General features: G+C 42.9%; 1 protein-coding gene across 1 annotated transcript; it reads left to right on the top strand.

Annotated features, from left to right (window-relative positions):
• The first annotated feature begins 297 nt into the window (after positions 1 to 297).
• On the top strand, positions 298 to 20,917 carry LOC142659701 (uncharacterized). The gene is made up of 6 exons (XM_075836101.1): positions 298 to 738; positions 6,089 to 6,228; positions 10,294 to 10,424; positions 11,896 to 12,022; positions 16,539 to 16,652; positions 20,641 to 20,917. The coding sequence occupies exons 1-6, from the start codon at positions 441 to 443 to the stop codon at positions 20,776 to 20,778; spliced, it is 948 nt and encodes a 315-aa protein (XP_075692216.1). The 5' UTR covers positions 298 to 440; the 3' UTR covers positions 20,779 to 20,917.
• Positions 20,918 to 21,601: the final 684 nt, after the last annotated feature.

Below are 21,601 nucleotides of genomic sequence, written 5' to 3'. Positions count from 1 at the left end.
AAAGGGTTCGTGTGAATAAGCCCTTGATGTTATTTTACATTCCCATAAAAATGTACACTATTAGTATACGAGACACGTGGCTATAGAGCTTTACATCGCAGAAATACAAAGGTAAAACCCTTTTGAAAATCCATAACATATTATAGTGAATCGATTAATAAAACATAACAGACACCATTGTCAGTTGGGGAATATGTGTCCCTATAGAGACAATGCAGCGCTGTATATACTGTACGTCTCCTGCCTGGGAGATAATGATGGTAATTGGCCGGGTTGCTAGGTGGCAGTGCTGCTTTTGTAAGAATCTGAGAAAACAGCATTTCTCCTCCGAGAGGCAAAGAGCGGCAGGGGGAGCGCAGAAAATGGAGGGAGGGGGAGAAAGCTGAATACTGTGTGAGCTCTTCTGCTCGCTGCTAATAATACCAGCTAAACCAGGGCGAATGTGGACTTTTTTGGGGTCACACAGGACCCTGCACAAAAAAAAAACCACATTTATCAGACACGCCATGGCATCTTCTGCTCAGCAGCAACTCGACGCAGGAATTGTTCACACCACGGTGAGATCTGCATTGGGAATGGGAGACATGATCGAGGACAAGGATCTGGAGACGGAGGAGATTTGGACAAGAACGGAGGGGTCCCCCGTCCTTTGGGGTGAATTTCAGGGGACACAGCAGACGGAGGGGGAGGATGAGGACGAGTGGTACTACAAGGGTCTGCATAGATGTCGGCCTGATGGTAAGAATCAATATCTGTGTATTTTCATCACAACTGATTCTGCCTGACACACGATTGTCTTCATGTACATTTATATTTGACCCTTGTCTGCTGCTGTAGTCACATATCCATCGTATATCTTTTTACATAGCAATACATCACCATAAATCACATTAAGTATTTTGTCATTTGGGATAAGTGTCTATCACCCTGCAGGACGCCCTATTATTCCCTCCCCCCCTTTATGTATATGCAGATATTCTGTTATTTGGACTGAATTCACATGACACGACCATATGTATGTGGATGGTTGGATTGCGTGTTGCTGGCATCACTGTGTAGATACAATAATATATAATGTCGTGGAAAGGTTTAGTATGAAGCAGGTGAGGAGTTTATAATCATGGGCTCAGGAGTAAATAATGGGATGTTGAGCTCTGTCCCTTTAAATCTTTTTTTTTAAATATTTATCGGGTGTATTATATTATTTTGGATCTGGTTCTTGGGTATTGTAATGCTTCTTTATATACCCCATGTTTACCTTTTGGTGGGATGATCCCTGTTTGAAGATTTCCACATCAACAAGAACTGGGACCCCCATAACATAGGGACATCAAACCTTCAGTGCTATGGCCCCATGCCGCGGTGTTAGGCTGGGTTCACACAACCTATTTTCAGGCGTAAACGAGGCGTATTATGCCTCGATTTACGCCTGAAAATACGGCTCCAATACGTCGGCAAACATCTGCCCATTCATTTGAATGGGTTTGCCGACGTACTGTGCCGACGACCAGTAATTTCCGCGTCGTCGTTTGACAGCTGTCAAACGACGACGCGTAAAATGACTGCCTCGTTAAAGAAGTGCAGGACACTTCTTTGGACGTAATTTGAGCCGTTTTTCATTTAATTCAATGAAGAACAGCTCTAAATTACGGCAGTCAATGACGCCTCGCAAAATGCGAGGACGAGCAATTACGTCTGCAATTACGGAGCTGTTTTCTCCTGAAAACAGCTCCGTAATTTCAGACGTAAATGCAGTTTACGTGTGCACATACCCTTACACTGACAAGATTTTTCTTTTCAAGTGGAAAACCTCCTTAAGGCCTAGTTCACACAGAGTTCTTTGACAGGCAGAATAATTCTTGGCCATTTTGTTTTCTGCATTTTTTTTTCCTCCGGACATTGAATCTAAAGCAAAAACTAACACAAAAAAACGCTCAAACCGAGCGCCGCAGGCTTTTGCTGCCTCCCACTGATTTCGATGCGAGGTCAGAGGCGGAAACCGCTTGAAGAATGAGAATGCTGCTTTTTTTTTCAATGAGTGGCCAAAAGCCACCTGGAAAAAAACCACCTCTACCTCATTGAAATCAATTGGGGGCGATCTGGGCCGTTTTTTGGTGCTGATTCCGACGTCGTTTCCGTATCATAATCAGCACCAAACGTGGTGTATGTTCACACCCTAAACGAAAAACGGCTGTAAAATACGGAGCTGTTTTCAAGGGTTTTCAGCCGTTTTTTAATCATCAAACGTTTTTTGATGCGTTTTATGCGGACGTTATTGGAGCTGTTTTTCTATAACCTACACAATGAAAAACAGCTCCATGCACTTCTTTTTACAGGGTGTTTTTTTACGTACCGGTTTTTTCAAACAGCCACGGTAAAAACCGCCACGTCGGGAACGAAACGCCGTTTTTCCATTGAAATCAATGGGCAGATGTTTGGAGGTGTTCAGCCTCCGTCTTTTTAGCCATATTTCAGAGCGTTTACGGCCTGAAAAACGGCTGAAAATAAGCAGTGTGAACATACCCTAAGGCCTAGTTCAAACTGAGTTTATTTGTCAGGCAAGAAAAATGTGCCTCAAACTTTCCTACTGGAAAAAGATGGATTTCAAAATGCACGTGTTTTTTAAGGCATTTTTTAGGCAGTTTTTTTAGGCGGTTTAGGTGTTTTTTTTATGCAACTGTAAAAAAAGCAGGTGGTTTTTGGTCAAAAAACATGTGAAAACCGCTCTAAACGAACAATGCCTTTTTTCCCCCATTGATTTTAATAAAAGTTCAGAAGCAGAATCCGCTCGAAGATAGGGAGTGACTCTTTTTCCTGCAAGCGGACAAAAACCACCAATAAAAAAAAATGCCTCTACCTTACGTTGAAATCAATGGAGGCCGATTTGGTGCGTTATTTGGCGGTGTTTCAAAATGATAAACTGGGCCTAAGTTTTCTACATGTGCACATCCAAAATGTTAGTACATATGGCCTCACATTGGTGCCAAACAGTTTTTTCAGTATAAGGAAAATAAAGCATGAAGGCTATGAAGACTTTGTCCACCTTTGCAATCATTCTTGTGCATCTAAAATAAAATTAAAATAAGTAACTTTGCAACTAGTTACATAAATTAAAAAAGATACAGATCCATCAAATTACCCGTTCTTTATAATCTTAATTTAAAATATACTACCATTTTGTGTCTACAGCTTCTCTGCAGACTCATGTGTCTCCATGGTTACAGACTGCAAACAAATCCTATGTAGTCAGATCCTGTAGTCACCCTCCTTTTTTATCTGTCTCCTACTTTTTATAACCTACCAAATGTGCATTAGCAAGTAGGGACAGCTGGAATAGAGTATGACTGCAGGATCAGACTACACAGGGTTTGTTTGCTGTAACCATGGAGACACATAGGTATGTATAGGCGCTGTATACACCAAATTTTAAGATATTTTTAATGAAGACCATTTATAAAAGCTGCCTTTTAATATTTTAGCTGCATTGGAGCAATAACAAAATGGTTTACAAAGCTGGACATAAGCTTTAATCACTGTATAATGTCAATACATGCAGTTTTTGCTATGGCTTTGTACCGCACAACAATACAATCTGTAAACCTAGCCTAATGATATTCCTGTATCAGTTGAACATGATCAGGACTGGTTTTCAGCCTCCGCATGAATACAATAATGCTTCCATTCACTGACCGCAGTAGAAATCTTAAAAACGGTGTCAAATTGAAATATAAAGTATATTAGAATGTTGCAGAATATAGATGACACTTTATTAAAATTCAAATAAGCTCTCCTCCAGGAAGAAAAACTGTCTCTCTAGTGCCACCCATAGGTAGCCACCTGATGAGTCAACATCTGACCCATCAAAGAGCCTTGAAACATGACTAGGAATATCAGCTAAACCAGAAACACCCATCTATCAAGAGCTGTTTCAGAGTTTTTGCTCCTCATCAGAGTAAGGGCACTTTTAAGTCAAATGTATCATTAGGTCTAAAGCTGGCCATCATTTTTAGATAGTTCGACTGACAGCTATTCTGTCCGACTCCCCCCATAAACATGCACACTCAGCTCAACCAAGCATACATGTGTTCTCAGGGGGAAAAGCCTCTATTAGACTCCTCTGATGGCGGCTTATCTAATAACAAACACAAGGAACGGGCTTGTTAAAATTCAACATGCCCGACCCTTCTCTTCCCCAACATCTGCTGTCGGGCAAAAGTCGGGAAGTCGTCATACACATTAGGCTTCCTTCACATCTGCACTAGGCCGACGTTCCGTCTGAGCATTCTGTCGGAACGGAGCCCTGACAGACACAAACGGAAACCATAGGTTTCCGTTTCCATCACCATTGATTTCAATGGTGACGGATCCGGTGCCAATGGTTTCTATTTGCCTCCGTTGTGCAAGGGTTCCGTCACTACACTATTGATTCCGTCAAAACGGTCGGCTGGTCCTGCAAAAATCAGCTGGTCCTGCCAACATACATCTAATGAGTATGGCCACCTTTCTGTTATAACTACAAGCACCTCATAAGTGTCCTGCCACGTGTCCTGGTGATAACGCTTGCTCCCTCATCAGATAACCCCTGCCCTGCTTGTAGGATCACTATCCCCCTGCTCAGTGGTTAATAAATTCTCACAATGTGGTTTTCCCAAATTGTTCTGAAGAGATTATTCTCCATTTTAAGATACAATAATTTCCCCACAGTACCTAATTATGTATCTAGAGCCGCTAGTGTACAGATAAAGCAGGAGATTACGGAAATATTTATTTAAATTTGTATACAGCTGTCCCAATCCTGTTAGGACTCATCAGTGCAACATATGGAATGATGCCCTTTATCCCATAACTTTGCTGGTTATTTTGATAACGTAGTTATATGCCGGCCGATCCGGTGCTTCCATGCATTACATGGACGGCCATTCATTTGTATGGCCAGCATGTAAGCCAGCGGCGGGGGAACTGTGTGTCTTGCCTTGACCTCCCCTGGCGATAACAGTTGATCGCCGAGGGGTACAGAAACTGTACCCGCAGTGATCAGCTGATCACCATGCCTGCCTCTTTTTAAAAAGGGGTTGTCTTAATAAGACAACCTCTTTAAGTCGGCCATAGACATTAGATACCCATTGGGTACGGCCTGAATATGTTGTTTGCATAGAGAGGGGAAGATAGGCAGCTGCTTTGGTGCCACTCATCTACAGGGAAAACAATAGAATAAGGCCTAAGGCACACGACCGTGGTAATTTTGCGGTCTGCAAAGCCACAGATCAATTTGATGTATTTGTGGTTCATTTGTCTGCAAAAAACCTTCAGTAGTCCATCCGTGTGTCACAAGTATTTACGAGTCCACAAAAAAAAAAAAAGGTTGGAATTGATGTCACCAATTTGACCCAACCCCCTGAGTAGGTCACAAGATTCGCAAATACGTACAGTAAAATGACATGTCCTGAGTGTCTGCGGTGCGGACTCGGAGCCCTCACATGGATCCGTGAACACCACGGTCGTGTGCATAAGGCCTTAGACTTTCCAGTCCATGTTTCCCCAACAACACATAGATATTAGATTGTTGGCTAATGTCTCCAGCACCTCTCATCCATATTTCTTAGACCCCATGCAAACGACCGAAATAATCGTCCGTAATTGCAGACCGTAATTGTGGTCCGCAATTACGGACACATTCACTTCTATTGACTGCGGATACCTTCCCGTATATTTACGGAAGGTGTCCGGGCCATAGAAGTGTACCGCAAAAGATAGGAGATGTTTGTTCTTTTGCTTTTTACGGGGCTTGCTCCAATGGGAGCACGGGCCGAAAACGCCCACGGCCAACGGCCGTGCCTGCAATCGCGGCCCGTGATTACAGACAAGGTCGTGTTCATGGGGCCTTACCACTAGCACATATACACGTGAGACTACAACACCTGCAGTACGATTTTCTGCTATAACATTTCCACTGTGTGACAAATGTTGTCATCTAGCTCCAGCCTTTCTTCCCTCATATAATGATTCTCCGTACGCTGCTCTACTTTCTGAAAATAGAATATGTGGAACGATACTGGGAATAAATCAACTTTTTTTTCTCCATTTCTAGACACCTGGGTGGCCTTCAGAGATGCAGATGCTGAAGAACCACAGACAGATGATCAGGAGGTGCACACAGTACAGCACGGTGGGCGCTGGTGGTGCGAAGATAGCACAACATTGTGCACGAGAGAAAATTCTATAGACAAAGTGAGCGTGGAAAAGATTACCGTAAATGTTTATAACAGTCTGATCTACTGGTTTATGCTTGGTCCATAGAGACCTCTTTGCGGCAAAGAATTGGTGGTAAAGGTGAATGATCACAGCAGGTGACATCCATCGTCATATGTGATGGGCATAGCTGAACCCTTACATGTAATTCTAATGCACTAATGTTTTACATTATTATTTCTTGTTGTACGCGTTTCATTGATGCATCAGGGGTAGTGGAATATGATCTACAAAAACTCAATCCGCCTTCCGGAACTTCATTTTAATGCAAAGAACATCCCAACACATGAGTAGTGGACCAACCAGAAAAGATGGCCACGCCACTGCTATGCAACCTAGCAGGTGGGGGTGTCATACTGCACCTTCCCCAAGTGCAGATTCCAAATTCTGTCTCTAGGTGAGATTTGTTTTGATGCTGGCCCCCATTTCTGCCTCCACCAGACAATAGCTGACCACAGACATTTGACTTAAAGAGGACCTGTCACCTCTCCTGACATGTCTTTTTTAGTAAAGGCTTGAATTCCCCATGAAATTACAATTCTGGAACATCTTTTCTTAGAACTCTGCGTTGTGCCGTTCCTCTGTTATTCCTCCTAGAAGTTTATGTGTAAATTGACAACTGGGCGTTATCATTCCCCTTGTCAAGGGGGCGTGTCTCTACACCGTATCACTTGTCAGCACTGATTGGACAGTGGCAGTCTGCGTAGGGACACACCCCGAACTGGTATCATCCACTTGTCAATTAATGAATACATTTCTAGAAGGAATAACAGAGGAACGGCACAACATAGAGTTCTAAGAAAATAAGTTCTGGAATTGTTTTTTCCATATGGAATACAATTATTACAATTATTTACTAAAACAGACATGTCAGGAGAGGTGATAGGTCCCATTTAAAACAGATAAAGGTGGGGGGACTAGACATTTGAACGACAACTCATACATCCGACTCTTGATGCAGTCTGCTGTAGTGTGTTAATGTCAACCATTATTCACTTAATGAATGATCATGTATACAAGTTGATGTTTGCAAGAACAAACCCACCCACATTTTGTCACACATGCTCAGTTGAGGGCATACGTTGGGTATTATCATATGTACCTCCCAAGAACAAATGACCATTACCGATGTAGAAACAAATTTTTTTGGCAAGATGGAAGACTATATTGAAAAATGTGCCAAAGTCGTTTCTGCACAAAAATATGCCCAACAGACAATCAAGACTGGATATGACGATCGATACTGGGCTAACTTAGACGACTAAACTCTATTACCTGCCAATAAATGACCATGTCGAAAATTATTTCTCAGGTGACAACTGTTCTAGAATATCCATAAGAAATACGTTTAGAGGAGAATATGTTTTCTACATAAAGATACATATATGTGAATGAGATATGAAAAAATCTCAAGCACCTTTTGTGTTTGAAACCCATGCGTTTGGATTGACTTCTGCTCGGTCATAATGCAATCCCTTCATATAAACTCCTGAGTGTATCCAGGGCAGGTTGTCTTCATAGACTTTATACCCTTTACAGAAAGTGGAGGCCAACTTGCAAGTGTATCCTGATTTTTTTTAATCACCATGTATTCATATGACAATTTAATCTCATTGAAGGAGCTACAACTGATTTATTGGGTCCATTTACTTTTATGGGATAGCAGATTGCATGTAGTGCTCAGGGAGGCAAAAATATAAGGTACCAGATTAGTGACATTGGTAAAAGGTCAGTGAACACAGATATCTTATTAGAGCAGCCCATGTCCCTATGACCTGTTAGGGCATGTGGACCTCATAGCTCTCAACATATATTTCACCCGACTCCACCATAAACACGCAACCTCAGTCCAAGCCAAGTATGTGTATGGGGAAATCAGGAGCAATAGCGCCGTTCGGCTGACAGCTATTGAAAATGTATGGGCAACTTAACTGGGCGGCAGGTCGCGCATGCGCACTGCCGCTCCATTCACTGTCTATGGGACTACCGGGGATAGCCGAGTACAGCGCTCAGCTATCTCTGGCAGTGCCATAGAGAATAAATAGAATGTACCACTGACAATGTTCTTATGTGCGGGAGGTACATCATGTCTGGGTAATTGAGTTGACACTATAGCTGCTATTAGAGAAGGGTGACAGGGCAGGCTGCTTTGGATCTTATAGCCTATTGGCGATATTGGTGGAAGAAAAGCGGTAATTTGGTTAAAGATAGATAGATAGATAGATAGATAGATAGATAGATAGATAGATTAGATAATGTAACTGGGTATTAGAATAGGCATTAAGGCAGTCATTGGCATGTAGTTGGATGGGTAATGTGAGATAGATAGTGGTATGGTGGCAGGGATGAGAAGTAGCCGTAAAAGTGTTGTTGGGTGTGGAAAGTGTAATGTTGCTAACAGCGTGGCTTCCACATTGCTTTTGCTCACTAGCTGTCTCTAAGGTCATGCACGGAGCCTGACAATATTGCTGAGCACTGGAAATAAGGATAACAAGAAGACTGGGAATGCAGCCCACATGCAGGTGTTTATGTACTGGCGTAATTTATGGAGTTATGGCACCGGCTTCGCAGGTGCATTGTGCTTACATGGCCTTCAGTTCTCCTATATGGCATCCAGAATGTGCCGCAAGGTCTTGGTAGAATAGAAGCACGTCGTTGGCTAAATTCTCAAAAAATCCACTTTAGTAGATCTTCCGACTAAGAGGCAAATGGGCCTAAATAATAAAAAGGGTAAAAACGACGACATCCCAATCAAAATTGCAGGTTTATTGGTCCAAACAACTCACATAATTCAACATTTTAGTTCCTTAGTGTGCAGAGTTGAACAAGGTTGATGTAAGTTAGCTACTTCCTGGATGCTGCTAAATCAGAAAACACAGGTTAGGGGCATCACTTAGTACATGATGTCTAGATGGCATTTTAGTTAAGAGCTTGAGGTCTGCGCTCTATGGAGGTCTCTGATTACAAAGTCTTATCCATACAACAGGACTATGGACTTCTGCTGCAAATTATTTCCATCATTTGTAAACAATCTTTTGGTCACCATACTATTTTTTTTATCCAACGTTGTCTGACCTACTGCACGTTCCTGGTGAAATTGTCATGTCTACCTTCATTTACAGTTTGACAGAGATGTTACAGTTCTCTCTTCAAGCAAAGCCCAGAATCTCAAAAATGTTCTTATAGGGGTTATATGAGATTAGAGAAGGGGCTTACTTTTTTTTACTGAAACAGTGATCCTCTTGTTTATGGACTCTGTCTGGTATTGCAGTTTAGCCCCATTCTAGTGAAACTAGCTGCAAGACCACACACAGCCAATGAACAAAAGTGGCGCTGTTTCAGTACAAAAAGTAGTCCCTTTTTCTAATCCCAGTGCAGTTTATGAGTCTCACTGTCACGGTCAAGGGGTATGTGGACCCATTAGGCCGCTCTGCCATAGCGGAGTTGCAGCTAGCCAAACAACTCTAGTCTTTAGGACAAGAGTACCTGGGTAGAAGATTTGTCAAATACTCAGCGTGGCAGACACTTGGCGTATCATACACGTGGCGTAGCAAACACGTGTCGAAGCAGACGACACTTGGCACAGATGATACTTGGTACATATGACACTCTCAACTCCGACACTGGTTTTCTCACTGGAACAAACACAATTATTGGATACGGGAACATGGGATACAAGGAACCATTTGCAATAACGAACATGGGTAGACACTACAACGCTCAGGCAAGGAGGAAGAAGGCAGAGTCCTTTTTATACAGCAGGGTGAGTAGGGATTGGATAGTTTTTTTTTGTAGTTGCACGCGCTGGCCCTTTAAGGTTCCGGGAGCGAGCGCGTGCAACTTAGTAGCAGCCGAGGACAGTACCATGTGCCATCGTCTCAGAGGAGGGAGATGCTGGCATGAGCTCGTGGGTCTGCGGTCGCAGCCGTTGGCGGGTGAGTAATGCTGGCAGTCCGGGACCGCGGCCATAACACTCACATTTTGTATCCCTTCTATATTTGTTACAATGTAATAGTATTTTCCTGTCTTTGCTTCATTCTTCAGACCAGTCTGGAACACTTATTTGAAAACTGCTTTCCTTCAGTGTCACATGCACTTGTAGAAGAAGAAGTTCAGCCACTGGAATCCTTATTACATGATGTTGAACCTCAAGGTCATAAACCGACATGGAGAAGGTAAGTTCTATATCTGTGGAGTAGTACTTTGGTCATAAAGAGTCACTAATTCGATTCCCAGACAAATTGTAAATAAAGTGCTGTGTGAATGGTTGCCTGGGGTAATTATTAGTTAATATCTCATATACCTGAAGATCTAGCATGGTTTATATCAAGTGATCTACTGGACAGAAATCCAAATCCCCTTCTTCCCTTCACACAGTCACATGATACATGCAGCCACCGCTGGGGGGAGTTCACTGCATAGGGATAATAAATTCATATGTAGTGAGCTCCCCCTACTGGTGGAGAAAATGTAAGAATTTAGGGACTAATTTATCAACCTTTCGCAAAAGTCTCAAAAGGGCCCAAAGGTCCCAATTTTCCGTGCAAATCGCGACTTTTAACCTTTTTGCGCCACATTGGCCAGTTTTTTTGGTAAGGCTTCGGGAAAAGGGGCAGACAAATTTATTATAATTTTCGCCAGAAAACAGGTGTAAATTAAAATGGAAATCTATGCTAGCTCCTAGCTTGCGTGGATTTCACTTTATGGGGCGTAGGAAGGTAGAGCCCCTAGCTTGGTCCCCCATCAGTCTCCCCTCCCCCTTTCAAATAATTAAAAAAAAAAATGAAATTTAAAAGAATTAAAATTAATAATACTCACCTCTCCACTCCTTTTCTCCCCTCCGGCTCCCATATCACTTCGGCTCGGCTCATACAACATAATGACGACGAACAGCGTCAGGATGTTGTATGCGACACAGTATTGATGGCATTGAAGTGCTGCATTGTATATAAGGCCCTCAATGTAAAAAACAGGAACAGCAACCACTCCTTTTTGCTTGCGATGCAGAGTTGTCCCATCGGCCCCATACAACTAAAGAAAGCCCAGTGGGGGCCAAAACGTCGCCTATTTCTGCATGCACAGGTTTGGCATGAATAAATAACGTATACAAGGCCATGATGCTGCTTGGCGTCAGGAACTTGTACAAGTGGCGCTGGAGTAATGAGGGAGCCGGATGAGAGAAGACGAGTGGTATGGTCAGTATGTGTGTTTTTTATTTTATTGGCGGGGTAATTGATGGCTCATGGCCACGGTCGTTGCACCACAATTGTGGCGTACGGTTGGGCCGGAAGATGCTTTCGCCTCTTAACAAATGTGTCGCATCTCACTACGACTTTTCTTCCAATAAGTCTGGCATATGAAACGCCACTCTTAATAAATTGCCCCCTAAATGTTTTCTCCTGAAATACCCCTGATTTCCTGGTACTAGGAACCTCTGTACCACTGCAGTGGTATACATACCATAGATGCAGGTCATGTTATGGGCCCATGCAGATGACTCCCTCAAATGAAGTTGGCCCTCCTGTTCTGGGATGGGGTTTGTGGTGGAGTGAACCAGCACCTTGATGGCTGGCTCCATTTATTTTTTTTTCTCCCTCACCCTGCTTCATACGTACCCGTTGGTTCTTCTGTGTTTTGTGATTACAGATCTACAGACTATCTACGTAGAGCCACATCTGAACACACAAGAGACCCTGATATTCTATATAAGTGGGAAGGATCACAGCTACACAGCACCTACCTCTCATCTCTCCATATCAACCCCAATGATAAGGTGAGTTTGCTGTGAAACAGTTATCTTCTTTGGCTTTTTATCCTGTTGATTGCATATAAAAATGTATCACTTCCGTCAAAAATTAAAACATCACCAGTAAATATAAATTGGCACAAGCTTTCTCAAAAATAAGGTAAGGCTGGGTTCACACAGATTTTTTTGCAGGCAGAAAATCTGCCTCAAAGTTCAGTTTGTAATTTTCGCTGCGTTTTTCGCCCGCGGCCATTGAGCGACACGGGGAAAAAACGCAGCGAAATATGCTTTCTCTGCCTCCCATTGATGTCAATGGGAGTTTAGAGACGTAAACTCCCAAAGATAGGGCATGTCGCTTCTTTTTCCTGTGAGACGGTTTTTCCGCTCGTGGGAAAAAAACGCCTCCCATTGAAATCAATGGGAGGCATTTTCCGTCGTTTTTTGGCGCGTTTTCCGATGCGGAAACATGTCAGAAAACTCTGTGTGAACTGACCCTAAGGCTTCGTTCACATCTCCGTCGCAGAGATTACCGGAGAAAATAGCGCAGCATGATACACTTTAGTCTCCTTTAAAACAACGGACAACCCAACGGAAAGCCAATGGAACCCGTTAAAGTCAATTGGTTCCGTCGGCCGCCGGTTGTATCCGTCGTGCAACGGAACCGTTGCCTCCGTTATACCCCTGTTCAGCTCCTCTGACGGAGCAGCACAACAGAGCACACCGACACAGGTGTGAATGAAACCTAACACTCCAGGAAAAATGGATTAACTGTGATATGCCTAGTGCAGGGCCTGAAGAGGTGGTGAATGACACAAGGATCTTCTCTTTGGTGTTGATCTTCAAATGCAAGGGGAAACTGATGAAAATTTAGATTTTTCAAACCCTTAGACTCTCTAGTAAATAATATCAGCCAGCGCTGTGATTGATAGAAAGTACTAGAAAATGCTTCTGGTGCCTGCCTGGTGAGGATATGGTCACACGGCTTAGCAAAATACGTCTTAAAATACGGAGCTGTTTTCAGGCGAAAACAGCTCCTGATTTTCAGAAGTTTTTGTAGCAACTCGCGTTGTATTTTACGAACGTTATTGGAGCTGTTTTTCAATGGAGTCAATGAAAAACGGCTCCAAAAACGTCCCAAGAAGTGACATGCACTTCTTTTTCGCGGGCGTATTTTTACGCGCCGTATTTTGACAGCGACGCGTAAAATAACACCTCGTGGGAACAGAACATCGTAAAACCCATTGAGAGCAATGGGCAGATGTTTGTAGGCGTAATGGAGCCGTTGTTCAGGCGTAATTCGAGGCGTAAAACGCCCAAATTACATCTGAAAACAGTGCGTGTGAACATACCCTAACAGTCACTTGCTATAGAGTAATTGGGTTGGTTGGTCGGTTGGTTGGTTGGTTGGTTGGTTGGTTGGTTTTTTTCGCCAACACTATAGTAAAAAATAGGAATACTGGATTGTAAAGTAATTTTTAGCAATAATTTTTATTTTTATTACTGCTGTTAGATGGGGAAGAGCAAGAGAGACATAGTCTTCCTGCTGGAGATTTTTTTAAACAGCAGCATAGAATATTTTAACACTTTCAGTGCAATTCAAGTGCAATTAAGTTTTAATGGGCAGGTCTACTTTATACAGCAACCATTATTCATTTTTGTATTGATCTAGTACTCTTAAAATTTAAATTGAATCAACGTTGCATATAGTCTTCATTATAAATCTATTGTATTGTGTCTATAGATCTCATAAAGCACTATATGTCTCCATGGTAACAGACTACAAACAAACCCTGTGTAGTCTGATCCTGAAGTCATATTGCTATCCATATGTCCCCTTATTCTTGCAAACGTTCCAAATGTATGTTAGTAAGGCATAGGGAACAAATGGAAGGTAATGTGACTGCAGGATCATATTAGACACGTTTGTTGTTTTTTTTGTAGTCTGTTACCATGTAGACATATAACTTCATAGGAGATGTAAACACAAAACAACAGGGTGAATCCATGTTCCAAGACTGAGAACCATCTGTCAAACTGCACATCTACTTAAAATCAAGTACATACATCCTACCTTTAAATTGTGTAAATTCAATAAGGCTCAAGATTATTATCTGGTATTTCTACAGCTCCAAGATATTCCTCAGTGCTGTACAGCAGCCCACACACTGGGGACAATTTCATAGGAAGCCGACGAAGCTATCTGTAAGTTATTGTCATGTGCCTTGATAGAGGTACAACAAATGGTTTCACATGAAGTCCTTTTAGACAGCGCGATTCTGGTCATGAAAACTAGCGCCGATCGACAATACAGCCCGTCAGGAGATCGTGCACTTGTTAGCTCCATACATAAGGAGCAATCATAATCAGCAAGGATGTCCAATATAGGTGCCACAACCCCATGAGGAAGTGTTTTGTTGATAATGAGACACGGTCTAAGCAGCTCTGCTCATTAAGGGGTATTCCAGCCAATAACCCCACTAATGGAACCCCACCAATTGCTAAAACCAGGGACCCCATGTCCAAGATGGGGATGAATTGTATGGCTGCATTTGACTATGCGCTCTTCCGCTCCATACAATTCTATGGGAGGTATGAAAATAGTGAGCACGGTTGGACCCCAACTGATCCAACGCATAGGTGATAAATATTATTGGCTGGAAAAACCCTTTTTAAAGCTGATGCTACTACCTCACCATAAGGATTTTATCCAAACAAACCCCCAACCTGCCAGTCTCAGAAATAGGGAACCTCTGGTAAGAAAGACTTGAGAAAGAGAGGCCTGGTGGAGGATTTTCTAACTAAAACAGTTGTCCTCTGTGCTACCCCAGACTTGAACATCAGTTGTTGTTGTAGAATGAAAAGACTAGACTATGTAGACTACTGAAAATAAAGGGGTTGTCCAGTTTAGAAAACCCATTTTCATTTACCCTATTAGTGAGTTTTGAGTTAATAGAGGGGGTCCCCTATTCAGGATCTTTATCTCATAGCCAGTGGTGGAGAGCGGTTACAAGGAGCCACCTGCATTACACTGATAACCCATTGATATAAATGGGCAGCGTGTAATACTTAATTTCCCCTGTGGAGGCGCTGCAGGTAAATCGAACCCTTACACCCAGGTTTCCCCACAGATTGCAGCTGACTGCTGAGGGTCCCAACAGGAGGACACTTTATGAAGAGCTTATTGTCAAGGGTCCCTTTTAACAAGTAGGGATTGTCCAAAGCCGAGAACCCTTTTTATGGAGCTGTGTGTGCATTTTGATACCTCATGTATATACATAACTAGTCTTGTACTAAAACAGAAGATCTAGAGTTAATGATTGTCAATGACTAAAACAATTAAAAAGTTCACACTTTTTGCACAGTTACTCAAATAACCTTCAATTGCAGAGCTTTGTATTAAAAAAAGATAACTCCTCCAAGGCTTTACTCATCTGTTGTCACTCCATTGAGTCAATGCTAAATGTTATAGATGCAGCTTTACAGAATAACTCCCCCAAAGACGTATCTGTTGGTCTGATGACAAACATAGAGATGAAGTTGTATAACTCCCCCAAAGAGTTTCCCATCTGTTATACTATTCATATCATATTAGGCGATGTAGATAGTCTCTTACTCACTCAGGCTATACCATCTGGGTTTTCTCTATAATCCTCTTTCACTGTAAAGAAATATTAGATAAAAAGGTAAAATACGACTCGAAAAACATCTAAAAAAACGCCTCCAAACATCTGCCCATTGATTTCAATGGGAAGAACGACGTTTCGTTCAGACGGGGGTTTTTTTACGTGGCCGTTTGAAAAAACGGCGCATAGAAAAAGGCCCTGTAAAAAGAAGTGCTTGTCACTTGAGCTGTTTTTGAAGCTGTTTTTCATTGTGTCAATAGAAAAACAGCTTAAAAAATGGCTCCAAAAACCGCCTCAAAATACAATTGATACCTTAAAAACATCTGAAAATCAGAAGCTGTTTTCCCTTGCGTACAGCTCCGTATATTACAGCCGTTTTTACTTTAGTGTGTGAACATAGCCTCAAAGGGTAACTAAACGTTCAACAAACTTCTGACATGTCATAGTGACATGTCAGAAGTTTTGATTGGTGGGGGTCCGAGCACTGAGACCCTCACCAATCGCTAAAATGAAACGGCAGAAGCGCTCGTGTAAACGCTGAGCTGCTTAGTTTCTGTTCGGCTTTTTCCGGAAAGTCGATGTAGCGGTGTACAGGCCCATAGACATTCTATTGAGTTCGTTCACCGCTACAACGATTTCCGGAAAAGGCTGAACAGAAACAAAGCGTCTCAGCGCTCACTTGAGCGCTTCTGCCGCTTTGTTTTAGCGATTGGTGGGGGACTCAGTGCTCAGACCCCCACCAATCAAAACTTTTGATACGTCACTATGACATGTCAGAAGTTTATTGAACGTTTAGTTACCCTTTAAACAATATCTATAATAATGCAGTCTATCCTTTCAGAGGAATATATATATACTACAGTGACATCACTCCAGCTGGTATACTGATATTAATAGTGTGAAATTTTTTCTTTTCACAGGGTCCACCAAACAGAACCAAGTTTTCTGCATCTTCTCCAGTCCCTAAACAGAGGCCACAGCCACACAAACTGAGCACATGGTTAGCAAGAGACCCAGAGCTCAAACTTACGAAGGTCAGAAACAACCTAAATTATAAATAGTGACATTTTTAAAAAAAGCTTAAAGGGGACTTTTCAGAATAAGCTGTCATGTGTGTACATGAGGAATAACACTATTTCTGGCCATTATATGACTTGTATGTGGCATCATTTAGCAGATTTCCCCTCTGCAAGCTCTATCTCTAAGGCCTCATGCACACGACCGTATTTTTTCCCACCCGTAAATACTGGCGTAAATACGGGTCCGGTGTCACACGTATTCCACCCGTTTTGCACCAGTATTTACGAACCCGTGCCCGTAAATATGGGTCCGGTGTCACGCGTATTCCACCCGTATTTACGAGCACGTTTTTGGCGGCAAAATAGCACTGCACTAATCGGCAGCCCCTTCTCTCTATCAGTGCAGGATAGAGAGAAGGGACAGCCTTTTCTGTAATAAAAGTTAAAGAAATTCATACTTACCCGGCCGTTGTCTTGGTGACGCGTCCCTCTCTTCACATCCAGCCCGACATCCCTGGATGACGCGGCAGTCCATGTGACCGCTGCAGCCTGTGATTGACCTGTGATTGGCTGCAGCGGTCACATGGTCTGAAACGTCATCCAGGACGTCGGGCCGGATGTCGAGAGGGACGCGTCACCAAGGCAACGGGCGGGAGACCGGACTGGAGGAAGCAGGAAGTTGTCGGTAAGTATGAACGTCTTTTATTTTTATTTTTTACAGGTTTATACTGATCGGTAGTCACTGTCCAGGGTGCTGAAAGAGTTACTGCCGATCAGTTAACTCTTTCAGCTCCCTGGACAGTGACTATTTACTGACGTCGCTTAGCAACGCTGCCGTAATGACGGGTGCGCACATGTAGCCACCCGTCATTACGAGAGCACCATAGACTTCTATGGACTGTCCGTGCCGTTATTACGGCCTGAAATAGGACATGTTCTATCTTTTTCAACGGCACGGGCACCTTCCCGTGAGAAAACGGGAAGGCACCCGTCGCCAATAGAAGTCTATGAGCCCGTTATTAGGGCTCGTAATTACGACCCGTAATAACGGGAGTTTTTACGGTCGTGTGCATGAGGCCTAATTCTCAATTGTCTCAAAGCTAGTGGGCGGAGCCTAACTGCTATTATGTCTTCTATACACTGCACACATAGGAGAGGAGAATCCTGCTCTAGTATCTCTATCTATCACATATATACAGTATATAGAAGCAGCAGCAGCATGGAGGACATTATACAGCAGTAATGAGCAGTGTAGCTGAGAATCCAGCACTGGAGTGACATAGAAATCTTACCTTTACATCTGTGTGTTTCTCTCTGCTTCCACCCCCTGCTCACCCCTCCCATCTCCATAGACTTACATGCAGCATATGTTGCTGAGTCACACTCTCTCTCTGCTCCCACCTCCTGCTACCCCCTCTCCCTAAAAAGTTATAGCCAGGCAGTGAAGTGACAGACCCCCACCTTCTGCAGCCCATCTAGGGGTAACCAGGATTGGCCAATGCTAGATAACGGCGGTGTACAGCAGATTACAGGAAGGGAGACACCTAGTGGCAGTGACTTCACACAGAATTTGCATGGATAAAACAACCAAATTTTAACAGTAAGTAAATTACAACGTTGATCTATATCAGGTATAGTATTAGATTAGAATAAGTTGTTTGAAAAGTTACTGTCCATTTAAGTTTTTGTTCTTATTTTATCAGTATTTCACAATGTAAGGTAGCAATCATATTAACAGCTCTGTGTCTTTACTGTGAATGAAGCAGCTCACTTCTACCCTCTAAAAGCAGGAAGTCAAAGCAAAATGTGAACCGCAGCTTGGATTACAAATCAACTCCTGCAAAGCTTGTAGTTTTCATTGACACGATATGTGGCTTTACATTTTGTATTAAATGGTCACTAACCTTTTAACAGACTTTGCATAAATCAATAGTGCATGCGAATATAAAAAACTTTTGTAATATATCTTATTAGATAAAAAAAATACCTCCTTCTTCACTTAACAGGCTCCTTTCCTCCACTTGCCCATCCTAACTGTTCACTACTACTTTTTCTGTCTTAAAATAATAGACAGATTTTGAGTTCACTGCGGGATCAGATTACATGCTGCCCATAAAAGTCTATGGAAAGGGGAGCGGGAGGAGGCAGCAGGAGCAGAGTAAACCCTTATTCTGAGGAACGTGTGTCAAATTGGTCGTGATAAATTGCCATTTTGCACGGCTGATTTGCACCCATGCAGGACCCGTTTTCACAGATCGCTCATAGACTTGAGTCTATTGAGGGATCCATGAAAACGGACAAAAATAGGTCATGTCTTATTTCTTCACGGGCCGTTCACACTGTCCGTTAAAACAATGGCTGTGTAAATAGCCCTATAGAAATACATGCAGCCGCATGGCGGCCAATAAAAAACATCCGTCACACTGACAATTTCAACGTTCATCTGAATAAAGCTATAGAGACACACACAGAGAGGCTTCAGCAGCCTCTAGTAAGTGTTCTATAATACCCCAGACTGAATTTACAGCTACACTGCTCATTACTGATGTATGACGTCCTCCATGCCGCTTCTTCTACTTAGGGTGTGCTGCAAAGTTATTGGAGAGCAGGATTCTCCTCTTCTTGTGTGCAATGTATAGAAGACATGATGGAAGTTAGCCTCCACCCACTATCTCAGAGAAAACTAAGAATTAAAGATAGAGACTGCAGAGGGGAAAACTGCTAAATAATGCAGAATACAAGTCATATAATGGCCAGAAATAGTGTTATTCTTAATGTACACACATATGACAGCTTATTCTGGGTTAGGCATGCTTTAAATGAACGCGTTGCTGAAGAGCCTACTATGGTTAATGTTTAACTGAAATTAATTTCCAATGTTACAACTAGGCAACCTTTGCCTATCTAATGGCGATGTGCTGATCATAGGGGAAGCTATTATTTTCGCATGGGGAAGTAGTCACTGACAAAACACGCTGCAGATCATTTATTACATGGCACCTATTGAAATCAATGGGCCATCTGGGTTATAATAAAACCCCCTATGGCAACTTCCTACATTAATAAGACAGTATATTGCTACATTTTTGGTCAAACAAAACAACCGTACCAACAATAGGGCCACGAATCAGAAAAACGTGTAATGATCGGCTCTCCAATAAATTGCTGAGAGGTAGTAAAGTGGGCAAGTGTCTTACCAGCTGTAAGACATATTTCCTTGTATGGCCACATTTAGGGTGACCAAATCTTCCATCTACCAGATAATCCTTTTAAGATCAATCTAGTTAAATGGTGAACACAAAAAAGGCCCTTTTACACGGCCCAATGATTGGGCGAACAAGCGTTTATATGAACGCTCGTTCCCGATCATTGCTCTGTGTAAACAGTGCATTGATCAGCCGACACACCAGCAAACGCTCACTCATCGTCTGATCGCTTCTTTTATGCTGCCAAAGAAAGGGTCGCTAGTCGGCAGCACATCTCCCTGTGTAAACATGGGATGTGGTGCCGACAAGATCAAAATGTATGTGGGAAAAACGATTATATTAACAAGCATTTGTCCACATACATTCCAATCATTGCCCCATGTAAATGTAGCTAACGAGCAGCACCGATCGACGTGCTATATCGTCAATCGGGTCTCGTATACCAGCCAGAAAATGTGGCACCTTAACGCCTGATTCACACGAACGTGTTAAACGTCTGTGGGACAGCCGTTGAAACAGCGGCCGTCCCAAGGACCTATCTTATTCAATGCGGCCGTTCACACAGCCGTTGTTTCAACGGACCATGTGAAGGGTCCGTGGGAAAATAGGACATGTCCTATCTTTTCATGCATCACGCATCCCTCCATAGACTCTCAACTGAGTACGGATGCACCTCGGACGTGAAAAACTGCAGTTTTTCACGTGCGAGATGCGCAGCGTTCGTGTGAATTAGGCCTAAGAGACACAGCAACAACAACAATCACTACTTTGTATTTTTCTATTTTTTCTCTCTCTAGGTGGCGTCTGTGTCAGTCCACGTCACTGGCTTCAGCCCATCCCATCACCTGCAGTCCCTTTTCCAGCACTGGTCCCAGCCCAGCGGGAAGACTAGACTAAAGGTTGCCTATGAATTTAACCGCAGTCTCCTTGTGTAATGATTCTCTGGTACACTGTTAAATATAATTAAAAGTTTTGGTAATATTTGGTGACAGAGTTGAGGATTTTTATGTCACAGAAAATTATATTTTCTACAATAAAAGCTAGGGATTAAAGAGTGATTTGTCTTCTGAATAATATGTTGGTTTTTCTTTGTCATTGGTTATATTTACCTTTTCTTATATATAAGTGAATTGCCATCACCTTATTTAAGTCAAGTTCACGTATTGCAGTCTTGATTCAGGTTTTTATTTTTGTTTTTTTAAATCACTTCTATGGAGCCCACGGTGAGAGGGCTCCCAGCACTGAACAGCTACAGCAACTTCACTTCAAGAAAAAAAATTGTTAACCTGCAGCAGCCACTAGGGGGACCTCAGTGCATACAGATTTATACAGCTCCTAATGAGGTCAGTGGGAGCTGTATAAATCCTTATGCAATGATCTCCACCAGGTGGTGGGTGCAGGCAGACAGAATTTTATCTTTCAACTGTATCAAAGTATGAATGGAGGATGTGGAGCTCTGTGTCAGAAAAAAAGAAGGTACAACCAGTGTCGGCCTTTGGGGTGTGCGACCTGTGCCATCACACAGAGCGCATCACTCCAGCAGGTGGAAAGGGGCGCTGTGCTGGCTCTCTTCCCCTGCTTGTGTTTCTGAAGAGCCCGGGGACTCTGCAGCTGCCTTTCCGCCTGGAGCTCCTTCTCGGCTCAGTGGCGTAACTACCACTGTAGCACCCATAGCGGATGCCATGGGGCCCGTGATGTGAGGGGGCCTGTGCTGCCCACCGGGATGGACCCCACCTTGCCCGGTAGTGCTGCTACCAG

Source organism: Rhinoderma darwinii, chromosome 8, assembly GCF_050947455.1.
Source record: "Rhinoderma darwinii isolate aRhiDar2 chromosome 8, aRhiDar2.hap1, whole genome shotgun sequence".
NCBI classification, from domain to species: domain Eukaryota; kingdom Metazoa; phylum Chordata; class Amphibia; order Anura; family Rhinodermatidae; genus Rhinoderma; species Rhinoderma darwinii.
Note: the sequence above shows the minus strand (reverse complement) of the source record. Positions and strands in the feature narration are given on the sequence as shown.